This window comes from Polypterus senegalus, chromosome 12 (genome assembly GCF_016835505.1).
Source record: "Polypterus senegalus isolate Bchr_013 chromosome 12, ASM1683550v1, whole genome shotgun sequence".
Taxonomy (NCBI): domain Eukaryota; kingdom Metazoa; phylum Chordata; class Cladistia; order Polypteriformes; family Polypteridae; genus Polypterus; species Polypterus senegalus.
In genome coordinates, this window is record NC_053165.1 from 14072911 (window position 1) to 14094044 (window position 21134).

The window sequence follows — 21134 nt, forward strand, 5'->3', positions numbered from 1 at the left end:
CTTCCCGGGTCCTCCCTGCGTGGAGTTTGCATGTTCTCCCCGTGTCTGCGTGGGTTTCCTCCAACAGTCCAAAGACATGTAGGTTAGGTGCATTGGCGATTCTAAATTGTCCCTATGTGTCTGCTTGGTGTGAGTGTGCCATTGCTTGTTGATGCAGGAAAGTCTTGTAAATACAACCCAAGCCTCTCCATGTTCACTGAGAAAGTGATACTAAAGGAAGTGAGGATGATATTTTATTAATAATCAAAGCCTGACACAAACATTTATCTTCTATTCTGAATTTATTGTCTGTCTCTATAGATTATACTATTTTTTCTATAATTTCATATAGTGCATTTATTAAGATAAATGATCTTAAATAGTTTGTGGCCACTGGTCATGTACAGGGTGGTCCAGATCTAATTATGCAGATCCAGATCGTCTGGATGACTTTGATTTATGCGATGACGATTCCAGTTCGTCACGAAGACGATTCTTCATGTCGTCAGTTCGCACACTTCTCGATGGTCCGGGATTTTTCGGGTGATTCTCTATGTAATAAACTTAATAAGTTACAGCGCAGTGAAAATTGCATAATTAGATCTGGGCCACCCTTTATTTATCTTTTCATTTCTAAATTAGTATTTTTATTATTTTGATATTGCCTATGACTCTGAACTGGATTAAGTATGTTTGACAATGTGATGAATTTTTTCTAGAATGTTATTTTCCCCACCAAACGTCCTGGATGCTGATATTAGACATTAAAATACTAAAAGTATAGTCATTATAGCCCCAAACAAGAAGGATGCACCTGCTAGACCTTGCAATACACTTACCATACCTGTTATGATTGGCAGTTGGTCTTCTTTTGCAAAAGACATATCTGTCATACGTCCACTAGACCACTGCACAGCTCCTGCTCAAATTAATTTACTCCTAATGGAATGAACATTCATCTACCATATAGTGATATCTTTCATGGTGACCTTGTAGAACTCCCTTTGGGATGACTTGATCCTGGGCTCCAGGTCTCCATTTTAAATGAATAAGGTCCACTATGTATGCTGCAGTTATACAGAATGGAACTATCATTATCTATACACAACATGTAAAAAGACCTCACTCTTTGCTGCCCCTTTATCCAGAAAAGCAGAAATATTTAATCTTCTTGGTTAGAGTGCTCCTTAAGATATTATATGTCATGTCACTTTCCAACCCATTCAGTTCAGACCAGGGTCGTGGGTGACTGCTGGAACCTACCCCATCCAGCATGAGGAGCAAGGGAGGAACGAACCCTAGACAAGAGTACCAGTCTATCACACAGATGGGGCAGAGCATACAAATACAAAGCCACACACCAAAGTGTCAATTTAACGTTTACAGTTCACCTATCCTGCATGTCTTTTGATACACACAAATACAGGAAGAGCATGCAAACTTCACGCGGGGAGAACCCAGGATCCAAACCCTGGTCACCTTACTGCGAGGCAGCAGTGCTACCACTGTTAAATGTCTATACTGTATATATTTAATTCCCTGAATGATGGTGGACATGTGCATTACTGCTGCCTAATGTGGACTGGCGTCTTGCTCAGAGTTGTTTCCTGCCATGTGCCTAATGCTGAAAGCTTATAACGTTGAACTAAATGAAATGGTTTTGGTGATGAAATGATGAATAGCTGGAGATCCTAAAAATGAATGATGACTGAATAATCTGTGCTGTTGTCACTCTTCTACATGCAAAGGCTACTAGCAAGGCAGCAAGTTACAACCCAAATACAAAAATAACAGAGCACAGTACTGTTTACATGTAGAACACAAATTATATTTTATAAGATTTTCTTAAATAATTACCAACAAATGTAGGAAGTAATACAAGGAATGTTCCTGCTGGTGGCTTTTGATGCTACTAATTTCTGATTGATTGCCATTTTCTGTCTCCTTAATCAAGGACAGTTTGATGAAGCCTCTTCCATTTTTGACCTACATGTTCATTGAGTGTAGTCTTGTGTTCTTGTACATGCTGCTCAGGTGCTTTTGGATTTGTCACACTTTCCACACCCATATTGGTTTTATCAGTGTTTCTAAATGTTGGCTCTTTGTGGATGTGCATGTTTGAAGGTGTCCTGCAATTCATAGTTGCTTTCTGCCTTATACTCAGTGTCCCAATGTGATGCCCTTGTATTCTAATTGTCAGGTTCATAAAGTGATCGGTATTAAGATGTAGACTTCTGTTCTTTTTCAGCTTCCTGTTTCTGCAAATCTTCTCGATATGTACAATAATCCCGGGCTGCCACCCACAAACCTCTCCATAAGCAACTCGTGCCCTGCGAATGTGCCCAACATTAAAAGAGAATTCACAGGTATTTATGACGCTTTGAATGTAATCTTTTATTGGTTGAGGTTAGTTATGTATTATTTACCAGAGGTGGGTAGTAACGAGTTACATTTACTTGAGTAACTTTTTAAAAAAAATTATACTTCTAAGAGTAGTTTTACTGCACCATACTTTTTACTTTTACTTGAGTACATTTGTGAAGAAGAAACGCTACTCTTACTCCGCTACATTGGGCCACACTTACTTTATTCCATTTCTACATTAAACTATATTTTTGCAAGAGAGAAGTTGCCAGTGGATCTACTGCATGACTGTTTCACCAATCAGACGTAGCCATGCAGTCACATGACCCCACCCAAACTTCCTGCGTCTTGTAGCCTGTGAGAGACTTTTTAGTCATGCGGGGCTCCTGTTCACTGCTAAACGGTCACAGCTTCACTGCAAGAACCAGATCGTCGTTCCCAAGCCTGCCTTTCATGTCTTTTCTCCTTTTCTTTGATTCCCCCTTCTTTTTTGTGCTGACCCGTATTTATATACACACCCATCTCCGTGGGCCTTAATCGCACGCCGCAGGAAGCCAATAAATCAATTGAGAACGATCGGACCTGCACATGCAGGTGCGACTCGCTCCAACTACCTCATTAACTCCCCGAGGTCGTGCAGTTTCGCCCGCGGAGAGCGAACACGGCTTTATGGATTTGAAACTGGCCTTTTTTTTTTTTTTGAAGCTGTGGACCCGCTACACCACAAAGTGCATATGCAGTATTATACTGTCAGTGTACAGGATATCTCATCATGTAAGAAGTTTGCACTGTTCAAACATACACGTTACCTACTGTAGGTACCGGCTTCGTGAAAAACTGAGATTTGGAACTTTGTGTTATTTGTGCATCTTTATTTTGTAAAGATGTGATTTATTTTTACTCCTTTTTTTATTTTATTATTTGGAAATTTGCACATTATTTTATATTTTTGTCTGTCTTATTACAACATTTCTAAAAAATCAATCATTTATTAACGTTCATAACAGTTACTCAGTACTTGAGTAGTCTTTTCACCAAGTACTTTTTTACTCTTACTTGAGTAAGTTTTTGGTGGACTCCTTTTTACTTCAACTTGAGTAATATTATTCTGAAGTAACGCTACTCTTACTTGAGGACAATTTCTGGCTACTCTACCCACCTCTGATTATTACTAGAAAATGAAGAAGCTGAAACATTTAGGTAAAATAAGCATAAACATTTTTGCACAATCCTGGACTCTTATTCTCAAGTTAGAGCACTTGTATTGTATTCAGAATATTGTATAAATGTCATGATCATTACTGTAAGTCAAAAATCTCATTCGCTAAAAAAAAACATAATTATTGATACATGAGTTTGTGTTAGTATTATGGGAAGGAACGAAGAGTCCACAACTAATACTGTAGGTAGAAACCCTTCAGAATGAGCCTTCAGAGAAATTTTACAGCTTAGATTTCCATTGTTACTTTTGTTTAATAACTGAATAATACATAAATCTCCATATTGTGTGCAATGCAAAAGACCCAACAAAACATATGTGCCAATTAGTTACCCCAGCTCCTGCCATGATGCATATACTGGACAAGTCGGGATCGTGCGGAAAGTTTGAAAACTATCAAAGAACTGAAGGTTTTCCAGTAGGTATGTGTCATCATTTACATTTCCAGTGTCTTCATTGTCTGTGCTTGATAAACTTTAGAGTAAACCTGCCAAAAACAGAAATATTTTCTGCAGTTTTTCTGTTAAGAATTACACTCACCTAAAGGATTATTAGGAACACCATACTAATACGGTGTTTGACCCCCTTTCGCCTTCAGAACTGCCTTAATTCTACGTGGCATTGATTCAACAAGGTGCTCAAAGCATTCTTTAGAAATGTTGGCCCATATTGATAGGATAGCATCTTGCAGTTGATGGAGATTTGTGGGATGCACATCCAGGGCACGAAGCTCCCGTTCCACCACATCCCAAAGATGCTCTATTGGGTTGAGATCTGGTGACTGTGGGGGCCATTTTAGTACAGTGAACTCATTGTCATGTTCAAGAAACCAATTTGAAATGATTCGAGCTTTGTGACATGGTGCATTATCCTGCTGGAAGTAGCCATCAGAGGATGGGTACATGGTGGTCATGAAGGGATGGACATGGTCAGAAACAATGCTCAGGTAGCCCGTGGCATTTAAACGATGCCCAATTGGCACTAAGGGGCCTAAAGTGTGCCAAGAAAACATCCCCCACACCATTACACCACCACCACCACCAGCCTGCACAGTGGTAACAAGGCATGATGGATCCATGTTCTCATTCTGTTTACGCCAAATTCTGACTCGAGACAGAAATCGAGACTCATCAGACCAGGCAACATTTTTCCAGTCTTCAACTGTCCAATTTTGGTGAGCTCGTGCAAATTGTAGCCTCTTTTTCCTATTCGTAGTGCAGATGAGTGGTACCCGGTGGGGTCTTCTGCTGTTGTAGCCCATCCGCCTCAAGGTTGTGCGTGTTGTGGTTTCACAAATGCTTTGCTGCATACCTCGGTTGTAACGAGTGGTTATTTCAGTCAAAGTTGCTCTTCTGTCAGCTTGAATCAGTCGGCCCATTCTCCTCTGACCTCTAGCATCAACAAGGCATTTTCGCCCACAGGACTGCCGCATACTGGATGTTTTTCCCTTTTCACACCATTCTTTGTAAACCCTAGAAATGGTTGTGCGTGAAAATCCCAGTAACTGAGCAGATTGTGAAATACTCAGACCGGCCCGTCTGGCACCAACAACCATGCCACGCTCCAAATTGCTTAAATCACCTTTCTTTCCCATTCTGACATTCAGTTTGTAGTTCAGGAGATTGTCTTGACCAGGACCACACCCCTAAATGCAGTGAAGCAACTGCCATGTGATTGGTTGATTAGATAATTGCATTAATGAGAAATTGAACAGGTGTTCCTAATAATCCTTTAGGTGAGTGTATTTTGTTGATAGTAAAAGATGCAGGAGTGAAGTTTTTTTTTTTTGCATATTTTGTAATTTGTTAAAAATGTCATAAATTATGTTTTAACAGCATACTAGGTTTTTTAACAGAACAAATTTTCAAAGGTTAGGATATCATAACTTAAAGTATAAGAAGAGAACTTCAATGTATTGTATCTTGGGCCATATATTATGGTTTTCATTTTTAATACTGTCTCTCATTCACATACACTAATAACTTACAGTTTTGTGCTTTATAATCCAGTTGATCATAACGTATTAATTTTCCTGATGTTTAACTACCTAACATAATCTTGGGATTCACTTGTGAGTAACTTACAGTCAGTCAGTCAGTCATTATCAAACCCGCTACATCCTAACACAGGGTCACGGGGGTCTGCTGGAGCCAATCCCTGCCAACACAGGGCGCAAGGCAGGAGCAAATCCCGGGCAGGGCGCCAGCCCACCGCAGATAACTTACAGTGAGGTCTCAAATTATGGAGGATTCAATTCTTGCTGCCCCCAAGTTACGGTCCAGTTTGTGTACGCTGTTTCCCATTAACATCACAAATCTGTTCCTGTTTAACTTCCACTGTGTGTTTTTTCCCATGGTTCCTGAAACCACTCATGAAATAGCAGTTTTCTTCATTCCTTTTCAGTTAACCATACCAAGCCGATAGCACTTTAAATGAGGCCATGCCCATGGTGGGGGGACTAGTTTTGATGAAATTTGATTGAAACATTTTTTTAAAATGTTCACTTTAGTTGTTCGAATTCATTTTGCTTTGTGTAATTTGGGTGTGGTGCACTGCGTATAATGTCAGTCAGTCATTGCCCAACCCGCTATATCCTAACTACAGGGTCACGGGGGTCTGCTGGAGCCAATCCCAGACAACACAGGGCGCAAGGCAGGAACAAACTCCAGGCAGGGCACCAGCCCACCACAGGGCACACACACACCAAGCACACACCAGGGACAATTTAGAATCGCCAATGCACCTAAACTGCATGTCTTTGGACTGTGGGAGGAAACCACGCAGACACGGGGAGAACATGGAAATTCAATGCTGGGAGGACTCGGGAAACGAACCCAGGTCTCCTAACTGCGAGGCAGCAGTTCTGCCCACTGTATGACAGAGTGGTGCAATAAATGAATATTGAAAATGAAAATGAAACATTTTATGTTTCCAAACTAAAACCAAATACATTCTTGATCGTTACTAAGGCAAGGTCTTGTCTGTATCTATCTATTTATTGTAGTGGCACTGGAGTAGGTAGGCAAGCACTTGGGTAACAGGAAAGAAAAAAAAGGTGGTTGAGACAAAAGGTAAGGATCAATGCCAGGAAACTGAATGATAATGTTTCAAATCCCAGATAGCTAACCAAAAACAAAGTCTCAAGAATCCAGTAAGAATCTGAAATACAAGGGAATCCATTAATTAAGTACAAGTCTTTAGAAAGTAGACATTAATTTAAACGTTGTTTATTTTTGAAATACAAAAGCTAAAAGTATTCAGAAGCAGCAAAAAGAAGAACTAGTACCTCAGTTTCCAAATCTACTTAATCCAATTTAGTGTCTTAGGCGGCCTGAGTCAATTCTAGCAGCTTTAAGCATCAGGCAGAAGGTAACTGTGGACAACCCTGGACCAGCAATACACTCAACACTCACACAGGGCCAAGTTGGAATTCTTAATAAACTTAAATGGGAATGTCTTTGGAAAACTGGACGTCCCAGAGAAAAACCTACACAGACAGATGACAGCATACACACTCCACTAGGACAATGACCATGTGGAACATGCCCTGCGATGGACTAAAATGTCATTTAGGATCGGTTGCCCCTGGTTTTGTCACTGCTGCGGGGATAGACTACAGGCCTCATGACCCTTGAATGGAATAAGTGAGTTTGGAATAAGGATGGACACACAAGTAGTTAAGTATGTGAAAAGTTTCTTGTTTTCCTAATATCAATAAAAGACTACACAATGGCAGAGGCCACTGGGTAAGAGCGGCATTCTATTATGGCATTATTTCAGAAATAACTCAGATTGTGGTTGCCGTTTAGTATCCACCATGGTTCACTCCCCCTGCGCAGTTAACATTACTGTTTTTTTGCAAGGGTGTGCCCGCTGCATTGTAGTCACTGCACAGTGGCATGTTAGGTGCTATTGCAACATTATAAACAGGAAAGGTATTAAAAGAGTTATTGTGTTTCACACATGTGGTGAAAGATGCTGGCTGACATCTTACATGACACTAGAGGTGGGTTAGTAATAGTGGGTGAGTTGACGCTGGGCTTCCATGATACCGGAGAAAAGTTATATACAACAAATTGACATACTGTTCAAGATAATTCACTCCCAAAACAGCATTACTGATTTATCTAAAAGCCTCATTCAAAAAACATGCATTCATTGATAACTCTTTACCAATAATCATCTCTTTTATTGATCAATGTAACAGGGCAATGCCGTTTCTTCAAGGTTTTCTCAATGATATCATTTCTTTCAATTTTACATGATAGCACTTCATATTTCATAGTTTGCATAATATAAAAATCCTAAATATAAAGTGACATTTAATGATTATTGTTTTTGTTTGAGTTCAGGTTGTGCATTTGCCATATGTAACTGGTACTTTTGACTAATAATAACTAACGATGAATTACTTTAAATTTTATCTAAAAGCGAAAAATTGCCAAATAAATTGTCATCCTTTTCTTTACATTGCATTCATTCTTTTTCAGAGCAGAATTTGTATTTGTATTGTGAATTAAGTGTAGCTGTTATATTGATATATATTATATTTTGTTAACTTTGTAATAAACTGTTATGATAGAGATAATTCTGTACAAAGCACTACTGAACTCTGTGATATTCTGTATATAGCATTTGGCAGACTACAATGTCAGTTTTTTTTAGAATATTTTTTAATAAATGTAATCTTTTAATGTTAAAAATGAAACTGAATGAAAGAATATTAAATAAAAAAAAACAAAGCCATTTTTAGTTGTGCTCCATTGTCCTTGTCTGATAACGTTAACAGTTTCACTTTTACGAGCCGTAAAGGAGTACACAGGAACTCAAATTTGCATTTTTCTGTTTATCAAATTCCTTACAGATGAAAAGGACTATAAAAAGGCCAACACAGAGACTGATATAAAGTCTCTAATTCACCTCCCCTGATGCCGCTAAAGCCCACTTGAGATGTGTAACTCGGTACTGACTAGTGTCTGACTCACAGAATTCAAAGCATCCCACAACTGCACACGTGCTTTCTGGGGCATGAGCATAGGGAACCTGGAGCAGTCAGTTAACTACGTGTTTCCCTAAATACACCACATCTTCATAAAAACATGACAGACAGGCCCACTGTCTTGCTTTTACTAGTCTAGCGGAATCTCGAGCTGCCCAGAATCTCCGATAGATAGATAGATAGATAGTATAGTAGGAAGGGATAGATAGATAGATAGATAAATAGTATAGTATAGTAGGAAGGGACAGATAGATAGATAGATAGATAGATAGATAGATAGATAGATAGATAGATAGATAGATAGATAGATAGATAGATAGATAGATAGATAGTATTGTATAGTAGGAAGGAATAGATAGATCGCGTTGTATAGTAGGAAGGGATAGATAGATAGCTCTTTATTGTCATTGTCACTTTTACAAAGGAACAACGAAATTGAAGATGCAGTCGACTCAGTGTGTAACAAACCGAATACAGTAGTAATAAAAGTTCTTTACAAAATATACAAATTGCACTTGTTATACTGAAGATGTGTATGCTTGAATATTTGCTGGCTCTAAATTGGTCCTTTATGAGTGAAAATAAGTGTACACTGTTGTGGACTTGTGGTCCATTCAAGAGGGTCCAGTAGATATTACTGATTAGAGTAATCTGAAGCAGTTCATCAACTTCTCCGTTTCTGATGTAAATGCAACTCTGGTAATTCAAAAAAGCCCATCAACTCCACCAATAAATTTGGTGCTCGGCTTTCTCCCAAAGACCACAGCTTATTCCAGCAGGTGAGCAATGGAGATTTGCCAGACGTAAAGACACAAAATACCCCTTCTTTGAGTTGGCCACGCCACAAAGATAGCTAAAAATGACTTCTGATACCCACAAGAGAAGGACCGCAAGGAAAACAGGCTTTACTTTATGGGTTGCTGTTCTTCATGGATATACTTGTGATGTAAGTATCTAAACAGATTAAAGGAAAGATGCTAGAATGGTGGTACATTCTTTACTGTGGCAGCAAGGGCAGAGAGCAGTGGGGGATCATATGCCAGGGGACAAATTCACCCTGCATCCTAGACAGAAGAAGAAGATGCAACAAAAGTTTATCTGGTCACTGTAGGCCAGTTGGTTTGTTGCATGTATCTACCAGTGTTTTATAATTCACAACATATCATGGGGGGGTTACAAGGTCGCTGGAAAGGGGTGTGTGGTGTTCCCGATATCTCGGAAAAAGGACGAAGGTCCAAGTCTCTAGAGTCCTGGTGCTTCCTGTCTTGCTCTATGGTTGCGAGACATGGATGCTATCCAGTGACCTGAGATGAAGACTGGACTCCTTTGGTACTGTGTCTCTCCAGAAAATCCTTGGGTACTGCTGGTTTAACTTTGATTTGCTCATGCAGTCCCAAATGAGGCACATTACCTGCACTGTGAGGGAGCGTCAGTTATGGCACTACGGCCATGTGGTGTGTTTCCCAGAGGGTGATCCAGCTTGTAAGATCCTAATTGTTGGGGACCTGAGTGGCTGGACCAGGCCAAGGGGTCGCCCACGTAACACCTGGCTGTGGCAGATAGAGGGTCATTTCCGGAGGGTGGGACTGGACTGCATATCTGCCTGGAGGGTTGCAAATCGGGATCACAAGTTGTTTCGTCGTGTAGTGGGTGCGACAACACACTGTACTATTGCATGCTCCCCAACTTGACTTGACTTGAACATATCAAGAGAGTTGTCATTTTGATAATTTCCCATTTGCACATAACAATCAATATCATTCTAACAGAGAAGTACAGTCATATAATAAGCAAATGTCCATCGACTGTTACTGTCTAGTGACTGTCTAGCAAAGAGTTGCTCTGGCCACTTCCTCCTTGCTCAGCAGCCTGCTTGAAGAGATGTTGGGCTTTTCTGTTGTTACTGACATTTTTGTCAACTATGAATCTGTACAAGACACCACTAGAAAAGCAAAGTAAATGAGAAGTAGTCCCGTTTATAACACTGTCATATGCTCATGTCAGACTTGTGTTCTGCACGTACTATGAGAGATTGAAGTTTGGTGTAAATTATGCATTACTTAGTTGTGAAGAAATCTCAGCGAGGTCAAGTGATAAGAGCTTTTTATATCTCACAAATCTTATTTTGCTAACATTTATAGGATAAATATAGTCTTTTCATTTTAAAGTTAATACCATATGATTAGTGCAATGCAGTAAGAGTAATGAGTATAACGTGGGCAGAATATTGCACACAATATGGAAGCTAAATGCTCCGATTTGACATTGTTATTCACTTTTGCCCATTCAGAGTCCTCTACAGCTGATTTTGGTGAAACTTTTAATTGTTTAAAGTGTTCTCCTTTTTGTTTTTCATTGCAATGAAATTGTTATGTTTAAAGTATGTTTCTGAAACTTTATTGCTATGTATTACAGTGTTTTCCTTGTTTTCAGAAGCTGAGGCAAGAGCTTTGGCAAAAGAACGACAGAAAAAAGACAATCACAATTTAAGTAAGTTTCAGAGTAGATTTTGCGCAGTAGAAAAATGATCAGTTTTATGCTACAATCCTTAAAAATCCCTGTCACAGATGGCTGATATTTATCCTAGGCCCAAAGGAGATATCGCTCATGTCATTTCATTGCTGTCTGCTTGCCCTGGCGACACCTGCTCTGAACCACTCTCAGCCCAGCAGCAGTCTTCACGCCTCACCCGTGGATCCCAGATTTGCTCTTGAGAATATTACTATTCACCTGTTTTCACTTATGTACTGTATGTGCTGTAAACGAGTATTCATGTGGAATTCACGTTTTTCTTTTTCGCATTATTGTAATATTGTTTCCGTTTTATGTCTGAATTATTTTCACCTGCTTGATTACTATTACTGTGCTGACTCTATGTACTTTCTGAATAGAGCGTTACTGTGTTACCTAGTTTTTTGTTTCTTTATACAGTATATATTAATTTGATATATTCGTCTGATTATATTCTGCTTATACGTATTACTGTTAGATAGTTCTTATTATAAGCAAGTCCTTGATTATTTTGATGGTTTACTTTGTTAGACATACAGTCGTATGAAAAAGTTTGGGAACCCCTCTCAGCCTGCATAATAATTGACTCTCCTTTCAACACAAAAGATAACAGTGGTATGTTTTTCATTTCCTAGGAACATCCGAGTACTGCGGTGTTTTCCAAACAAAGATTTTTAGTGAAGCAGTTTTTAGTTGTATGAAATTAAATCAAACTGGCTGTGCACAAATGTGGGTCCCCTTGTCATGTTGCTGATTTGAATGCCTGTCACTGCTCAATGCTGATTACTTGGTTGGATGAGCTCATTAAGCCTTGAACTTCATAGACTGGAGTGTCCAATCATGAGTGGTAAAAGGTATTTAAGGTGGTTAATTGCAAGTTGTGCCCCCCTTTGACTCTCCTCTGAAAAGTGACAGGCAGCATGGGATCCTCAAAGCAACTCTCAAAAGATCTGAAAACAAAGATTGTTCAGTCTCATGGTTTTGGTGAAGGCTACAACAAGCGATCTGAGAGGTTTAAACTGTCAGTTTCAACTGTAAGGAATAAAATCAGGAAATGGAAGGCCACAGGCACAGTTGCTTTTAAACCAACCCAGCAGGTCTGGCAGGCCAAGAAAAATACAGGAGCGGGCATATAGGCAGGATTGTGAGAATGGTGACAGACAAGCCACAGATCACCGCCAAAGACCTGTGAGAACATCTCACTGCAGATGGTGTATCTGTACATCGTTCTACAATTCAGTGCAATTTGCACAAAGTACATCTGTATGGCAGGGTGATGAGAAAGAAGCCCTTTCTGCACTCTCGCTTGTTGTATGCCAATGCTCATTTAGACAAGCCAGAGTCATTTTGGAACAAAGTGCTTTGGACTGATGAGACAAAAATTGAGTTATTTGGTCAAAACAAAAAGCGCTTTGCATGGCGGAAGAAGAACACCGCATTTCAAGAGAAACACCTGCTACCTACTGTCACATTTGGTGGAGGTCCCATCATGCTGTGGGGCTGTGTGGCCAATTCAGGGACTGGGGCCCTTGTTAAAGTCGAGGGTCAGATGAATTCAACTCAATATCAACAAATTCTTCAGGATAATGTTCAAGCATCAGTCACAAAGTTGAAGTTACTTAAGCAGGGGTTGGATATTCCAACAAGACAACGACCCAAAACACAGTTGGAAATCTACAAAGGCATTCATGCAGAGGGAGAAGTACAATGTTCTGGAATGGCCGTCACAGTCCCCTACTTGAATATCATCGAAAATCTATGGGATGATTTGAAGCAGGCTGTCCATCAAATTGAACTGAACTGGAGAGATTTTGTATGAAGAATGGACAGAAATACCTCCATCCAGAATCCAGACACTCATCACAGGCTACAGGAGGACAGCGTCTAGAGGCTCAAAGGAGCAAAAGGAGGCTCAACTAAGTATTGATGTCATATCTCTGTTGGGGTGCCCACATTTATGCACCTGTCTAATTTTGTTATGATGCATATTGCATATTTTCTGTTAATCCAATAAACTTAATGACACTGCTGAAATCCTACTGTGTCCATAAGTCATGTCAGATATTAAAAGGAAGTTGCTACTTTGTAAGCTCAGCCAATGAGAAACAAAAATCCAAAGAATTAAGAGGGGTTCCCAAAATTTTTCATATAACTGTATGTTTACCACCTCGATTTCTTACTTACTTGAACCATTTGTTGAAAGAGGAGTAGCAACATTCAACATATTGGCATATAAATTAGTTTTATGTTCTGCGATTACCGTCACAAAATTTCATTGCTTTATTCATGTTAGAACACTAAACATAAAAGTGTTTGGGGGTTGTCTTCTTCTTCCTAGACACTATTCTCTCATCTCATTAAAATTCAATACCATTATAATGGATGAATAAATGTACATAATAGGTATTATTTTATTAATATATCACCATAGGCATTGATACCAGCATGGGCCTCTATCAGCCTACACCAAGCGGAGTGTCTTTATAAACTTTTTCCATTTTTTTGTTTTAATTTTGTGAAGTGGCTAGCCGAGACTTTTAAATGTAACCTTTATTCGGGTGGTTCAGTTGTACTCTCTTGAGTTTACTGAATTGTCAATGCTCATCAATGAAAGACCACCACTGCCTAAAACTATACTGATTTATTTTTAGTTGAAAGAAGAAGACGGTTTAATATTAACGATCGCATTAAGGAACTTGGGACCTTGATTCCAAAATCCAATGATCCGTAAGTTGGAACTTATTTTTAAAATTAAATCTTAATGATATTTAGTATAAATTGTCTTCTTAAGAAAAGATATTGTGTTTTGCTTTACAATGTGGTGGCCGGCGGGGATGCCCCTTTTCTGTATATTTAGGAGGAGCAGCCCTGGACTGTGCAGTACCTCCCCCTGGTCGCTAGATGGCGGTGCCTCAGTTTCCCGCAGGGCTTCATGGGAATTGGAGTTGGCTGCAGCCCTGTTGGGTCCCGTAGGTGCCGCCGGGGGTGCTGCAGCTGGGACTCCTGAGCCCATATGGGCAGTGTACTCGCCAAACCCGGACGTGCAGCTGGAGCACTTCCGGGTGGACTCTAAAAAGGGCCAGCAGCCACCACTCAATGGCCAGAATCGGGAGGAGGAGGAGGAGTGGTGGTGCCAAAGAAGAGTGTGTTTTGGGTGTTTTTGGTGTACTGGGAACTGTGTTGTGCCTGTGGGGATCACGGGGAAGATGTTTTTACAGGTGCCTCCTGTGTGAGTCTGTGTCGGGTCAGGCGCCTATATAGCGCCTTGTTACAAATGCCAAGATAGGCCATGGCTTGAAATCCTATATTGGATTTCAGAAAATAGACAGATGGATAAAAACATGCTATCCCACTATCATGAAAAACTGATTCATCCATTTATTTTAAGAACCGTTCAGTCCAGTTCAGGGCTGCAGGATTCCAGCTCAAGTAGAAATCAGGAACAGAGAGAGTTTAGTGTTAATCTTAATTGCACATCTTTGTAATGTTGAAGGAAAACTAATGTACCTTGGCGAAGGCCAAATAGATACCAGTTGAACATTCAAACCTTGCAAGACAGTGGCTGAGTTGGGATTCTGGGGCTGTTTGGTGAAGGGTGGGACGGTGACGCAGTGGTAGCGCTGCTGCCTCGCAGTAAGGAGACCTGGGTTCGCTTCCCGGGTCCTCCCTGCGTGGAATCTGCATGTTCTTCCTGTGTCTGAGTCCAAAGACATGCAGGTTAATTGCATTGGCGATCCTAAATTGTCCCTAGTATGTGTGCTTGGTGTGTGGGTGTGTGTGCCCTGTGGTGGGCTGGCGCCCTGCCCGGGGTTTGTTTTCTACCTTGTGCCCTGTGCTGGCTGGGATTGGCTCCAGCAGACCCCTGTGACCCTGTGTTAGGATATAGCGGGTTGAACAGTGGATGGATGGGCTGTTTGGCGATGAGCCATGTACTATACGAAGAACATAATTAGGCTTCTGTGCCAAAAAAGATCTGCACTTAGGCTGCACTTTTCATTTGGGGCTTTTTCAATATTGGGGCTTGCAGAGTCAGGCTGAGCTGTCTCCCATTCCCTTGTTCCTATGTGCGCCATTAGACAGTTGCATTCTCCTGTGATAGCAAATCCTTCATGCTGTGCCATTTGAAATTTTCTCTGTTCTGCGATTGGCTTAGCATCACAATTGAGTTGGGAAACACTGACCTTTGGTTTACAAAGATGCAAAAAAAATTTTCACCATGACCAAGGGCGATTTACATTCTGCAAACCAAGACTGGTCAGGAAGCACAATTAAATGCCATTGTTTCAGGAAAAGGACAGGGAGAGAGAGAGCTATGACATGGGAACTGGAGTACACTTAGACATTAGTTAGCCTCATCAAATCTCTTTTCGTAAGATGTCTTTTGTAATCTATACTAATAAAAGGCAAAGCCCTCACTGACTCACTCACTCACTCACTCACTCATCACTAATTCTCCAACTTCCCGTGTAGGTAGAAGGCTGAAATTTGGCAGGCTCATTCCTTACAGCTTACTTACAAAAGTTGGGCAGGTTTCATTTCGAAATTCTACGCCTAATGGTCATAACTGGAAGGTATTTTTCTCCATTAACTGTAATAGAGTTAAGCTGGAAAGACGTGGGGGGTGGAGTTTCGTGTGACATCATCACGCCTCCCACATAATCACGTGAACTGATGTCAACGCAGTGCGTAGAAAACCAGGAAGACCTCCAAAAAGCGCTTAAGAAAACATGCATTATATAATTGAGAAGGCAGCGAAACAATAAGAACCGAGCAAGTGACATATACTACCATATTCATGAGTGCTGCTACCTCGGAAAGAAAGCACGGTGTAAACCTAAACTTTAAATTAAGTTCATAGACAGGCTACCGCTGGCGTTTCACATGCCCACGGGAATGCGGGATACAAGTTTAATGAGAGGACGCAGGATATAAACGAGAGTTTTGATCACTTTGTAACTAAGTTAAAATTGTAGGTGAAGGGGTGTGCTTATGCAAATTCCGAGAGACTGTGTTTGTGGGGATTGACAGTTAAGGCGGGTGGGGAGTCACGCCATCATCACCCTCCCATTCATCTCATTTCGTTCTGAGCTGAGCTCAGCTAACGCCGTCTTCGAAGCAACTTCACACACTGCCACCAAATACTCACTGAAAAATCCACAAGTTAATACACACGCTGTCTCTAGAGTTTCTCCACACTGAATCCTCCAGGCACTACTTACAAAAGGTTACATTGACAATCGTGTTACGTTATTTTTAAAATCTTTCCTTTTCTTAGCACAAGCACAGCTGAGAAGCTTCGATGCATGTGCTCCATAACGCGTTAAAAAATAATGCATTTAATCACACTTTGCATTACAAGCAAAGGGGAGCTTTTGTCAATGCATGATTTCCTGGTACACCGATTACATTGTTCAGCGCATCCCGATTCATTTTACCCTTGCACCCCTTGGTTTGAGAAGAAGTATGAAAAATATGAGGTTAACACAGAAAAACAGATCACCAATTCAAGCTTTATGAATAATCGATTCGCCATCAATAATTGTTTTGGTAAAGCCATCCTCCTTCCATTTTATAAGTTTTCCGCCACTAGCCATTATTAAATGAACGGTAAAAAGTAAGAGCGAGCGAGGGTGACTTATTTAGGCAGGCATATATATGACAGCAACACTCATGACAATGTCAATCATGTTACGTTATTATTAAAAGGTTTCCTTTTCTTTTTCATTACTTCTTTAACACACTACTTCTCCGCTGCAAAGCGCGGGTATTCTGCTAGTATATTATAAAACTTGTGGTATGTAACATGTACCTTGCAGCCAATTTGCAAAGAACATATAATTTTATATCTCACTAGCGACTGGGAGCACGATCAAATTGGGCTACAAATTCTACGTTTGTGAAATCCATACTTTCTCTGCAAAGAATTTTTTGTTTTTTTAAGTCCTCAAAATGATTTTGTTATCATGGCACTGATGTGCGCTTAAAACAGATGTTTTCGGCCGATGTAATAAAGAGCGTCCTGTTTAAACGGGGCTGCAAGACGTGAACTCAACTCTTCGGCGCACCTCATTTGATTTTTTCTGGCATACAAATTTTCAAAACAAGCCGTATTTTACTACTCTAATCATAGTCGGAGTAATAATTATGTTGGCATGGTCATTTTAGATCTGGGATTGGCTAAAATTTAATCATTGACCGTTGTTAATACCCAGCCGTCATTACTCAGTTTGCCAATAAATGTCAGAAGGACGGATGCCAAAACCAAACTGCCCAAAGATAGATTTTGATGTACCAAACAAATGGCGATACGTTCTAAATTACTTACGGTTGTGGAGCTGTCAAAGAGTTTAAGTCAGTCGACGATGTTAGTCCTGGAAAGTGCACTCCACCAAACCAACGTTCCAAAAACCAAACAAACGTACTGTTATCTGCTCGAACCAACACCGACTTACTATACTCAGCCGTCCAGTGGCGTCACTAAAGCATTCGAACATTTTTAGCCAATCATGCAATACTGCATCCACGTTTGCCACGTGATGTTCTAAGTACAGAGGCAGAGCCCCATTGCATGGTTCTAACTTGTATTGAGTCGAGGTATTGACGCGAACACCATACATATGGATAGTATCAAATTATATATAAGGATTTATGTCTCTGAATGTGTTACATTTTAAACTTCTAATTCTCCTCATGACTGTGTAAGTTTTCTTCATTATGTTCTGGTACTCCTTTCTCGCTCCCAAAGACATGTTGGTTAGATCAACTGGTAATTTCAAATTGGTCCTTTTTGAGTGTTAGTGTGTGTCAGTGCATTAGTGAGGCCTGTAATTTACCGGCTGTATTATCGTAGTATTTCCCTCTACTTACCCCATACCTGTTTTTCCCAAGGGTAAGTGTACTCATCAGGTTCATTATCGGGTTGGTCTACTGTTGTACTTTAAGATGAACACACACATACATAGCTATACGCATACACACAGACCCTAAACACAACATTGCCCCAAGAATGACACACACACGCTGATTAACCTTTAACACTTTAAACCACACAAGTGCTTTAGGAATAACACAGCCTATCACTCTCTCAGCACTTCAAGAGACTTACTTATTATTGGTACGAACAACATACATTGTTTTAATGATATCTCGGACCTAAATATTACTTTTGGTCTACACAAATACATTTAAACATACAGAGGCTCAGCACTCTTGACTATAAGCCATTTATCAGTCAAGAATGCCTTACTTGATGTCCTGTTCCCTACTATTGGGTGAAGCTCTCACCCTCAGCCTTAATAAACCTTGCAGCACAGAGGTAATGGCAAATCTCCAGCTGCACCAGGTGCTCAAAGAAATCTAATTTATTACTTCAATCACTCTATAGACATTAAAACAAAACATAGAAAGTTAAAAGCAGCATGGTATTTATTACAGGAATAATTATAATACCACCGGAACAAAGAATAATATAAAATAGGACTGATAGAAAAGTCTGGATATATATCGTTTTTAGAAAATGCTTATGAAAAAAAAATTTAGAGATGACAAGGATGAATGTCCCAGGGTGGCATTTGGTTTAGCAATCGGTGTTCATGAAAATTCTGTTAACTGACGATCGGATGAAAACTTGTCATTCGTGTCTTTGTCTTCTTTTCTGATGTCGCTCTTCCATCGTCACTATTTCTCTTCTGACGTTGCTTTCAAATGAGGCATATTTATTATAAAATTTCATGCTGTGGTTTCACAACACATGATTGTTGCATGCACCTGATTGGCTGGCTGTAAATATGATGGATGAATTTTGCTCAAACTCTTTAATCTATCTTTTCCCAGATAATAAAGTTTTTTGATGTTGCCTAAAACATCGCCATGTCCTCCTTTCCCAGGCTGTAAACCAAATTGTTGTCCCAGATGTCCATCCATAAAGTAATCAATAACCCGAGATATCGGCTCAGTCTTCCTTTCCCAGGCTGTAAAACCATTTTAGCACTATGCTGTGAACAACTGTTATAAAACTGAGGTGTAAGGGAAGAGAATATGCCTTTTTTATTATAATGCCTATACAAGTGTCCTGCATCTGAATTAATATTGTTGGGATTGAGCAAAATATAATAATAAAAATATAGAGAATAATTTGTAGATTTTAAACACCATAACATCGGTGTTTTTTTGGGGGGCTGGTTTCTGCGTTGTACCCAAATCTGTAAGGATAGGCTTTTCTGGCTCCCCATGACCCTGAATTGCTTTAACAAGTGTATTAAGTTATTGATGTGTTTCTTTTTATTACAGGGATATGCGATGGAACAAGGGAACTATTTTGAAGGCATCAGTTGACTATATCCGCAAACTCCAAAGAGAGCAGCAGCGGTCCAAGGAACTTGAAAACAGACAGAAAAAACTGGAGCACGCCAACAGACACTTAATGCTGAGAATACAGGTGAGCCTTTCAGATACTGCATGTGGCCAGTTTTGTTTCTGTTTTGTATGTTAGGAACTCATTTTAAAATAATATGTAAATTGCTTCTTAAACATTTGGCCCATATTTTTCCAAATTCACAAAGAGTTGAATTTATGCTTTGAGTTATTGGCATGACCGAAAAGAAAATGTAAAACAAAATCTTTCCTACTTGTCTCCAAACAATGTCACTTTTTTTTTTCTTAACATAGGAACTTGAGATGCAAGCCAGAGCTCATGGACTTTCTGTTGTAGCCTCTCCAGGCCTCTGCTCCTCAGACGTAACAGGAAGACTCATTAAGCAAGAGCCTGTTTTAGGTGATTGCAACCAGGAAATCTACCAGCAACACTCTGACCTCTCCCGCACCACAACACTAGACCTAACTGATGGAACTATAACCTTCAATGATGGCCTTGGACACACAAATAAGCCCAGTGCCTACAATGTAACAGGAAAAGCAGGTTCCAAGTTAGAAGACATGCTAATGGATGACACGCTTTCCCCAGTGGGAGTAACTGACCCCTTATTGTCTTCTGTATCCCCTGGAGCTTCACAAAACAGCAGCCGGAGAAGCAGCACTAGCATGGAGGAAAATGAACAGGGCTGTTAGCAGTAGATGTAGTCAGTATTCATATTACACTCTGCTTCCTCTTCTTTAAAACTACCATAATGTTGCATTCATTCAGACTGTTATCATTAATTCTTCCTCGACTCTTTAACTTCTCTTTGTAAAGCAGGTCCATTTCGTCAAATATTCTTGAAAAAGGCAGGATGAGAATGAGTGAGAGAGCTCTGCATGCATACAGCGCTAGTAGGAGTCATGTAGCTTTGAGTAACTGAGTGCAGATGTACAAGTTACAGTAGATTTAAAGAAGAAACTCATTCTTTACTATTTTATGTGAGTTATTACGCTGTTTTTTTTTAATTTTATATAGATGTACAGAGTATGCATGAATACAGATTGACTAGCTTAGCAGAATTAAGGTGTAAGACAGATAAATATCTGCTGCCTAAAGCCTTTCAGAGACAGCTTCAGGAATCTCTCTATCTATCTATCCATTCATCCCCCTCTTTCTCTCTCTCCATCTGTCTATCTATACATTCATCCCCCTCTATCTATCTATCTATCTATCTATCTATCTATCTATCTATCTATCTATCCCCCTCTCTTTCCATCTATATATCTATCCATTCATCCCCCCTCTCTCTCTATCTATCTATCTATCTATCTATCTATCATGGGTCACTCCTCATATACCCATCTTTCTATTTCTCTCTCTCTGTCATTCTCACATCTGTCTATTCCTTTATCTAGCTACCTTGCTTGCTGTTCAGGACTCACAATAAAACAATAATCAGGTTTAAAGCAAACTGCATCCATATTTTGATCGTGGATCCTGCAAAGCGGAATATCATTGTATTTACAAAAACAAAACATGTATAGAGACTTATATTTGTACATTTATTAATATTTAATTTGTCCGTAGTGTTTTCTTGCACAATCATTTGATTTGCATGCATTTTCTAGGTTTTTTTTTTTTATCTTTTTGGTACGTTGAAGACATATTTGCATTGTATGAATGTTCACATTGAAAATATCAGTACT

At 39.8% G+C, this 21134-nt stretch overlaps 1 protein-coding gene across 8 annotated transcripts in view; it reads left to right on the forward strand.

The window, feature by feature from the left end:
* LOC120540282 (microphthalmia-associated transcription factor-like) overlaps window positions 1–20641 on the forward strand; it is a 219738-nt gene extending 199097 nt beyond the window's left edge. For 3 of the 8 annotated variants that reach the window (XM_039770902.1, XM_039770900.1, XM_039770905.1), the window contains exons 5-10: window positions 2228–2345; window positions 3865–3984; window positions 10995–11051; window positions 13724–13799; window positions 19362–19509; window positions 19740–20641. In XM_039770902.1, the coding sequence (XP_039626836.1) occupies window positions 2228–2345; window positions 3865–3984; window positions 10995–11051; window positions 13724–13799; window positions 19362–19509; window positions 19740–20138 (918 nt within the window). In that variant the 3' untranslated portion in view covers window positions 20139–20641. The remainder of the gene's footprint in view (window positions 1–2227; window positions 2346–3864; window positions 3985–10994; window positions 11052–13723; window positions 13800–19361; window positions 19510–19739) is intronic. The other 5 variants (XM_039770901.1, XM_039770904.1, XM_039770903.1 and 2 more) reach the window with 5 other exon arrangements.
* Window positions 20642–21134: the final 493 nt, after the last annotated feature.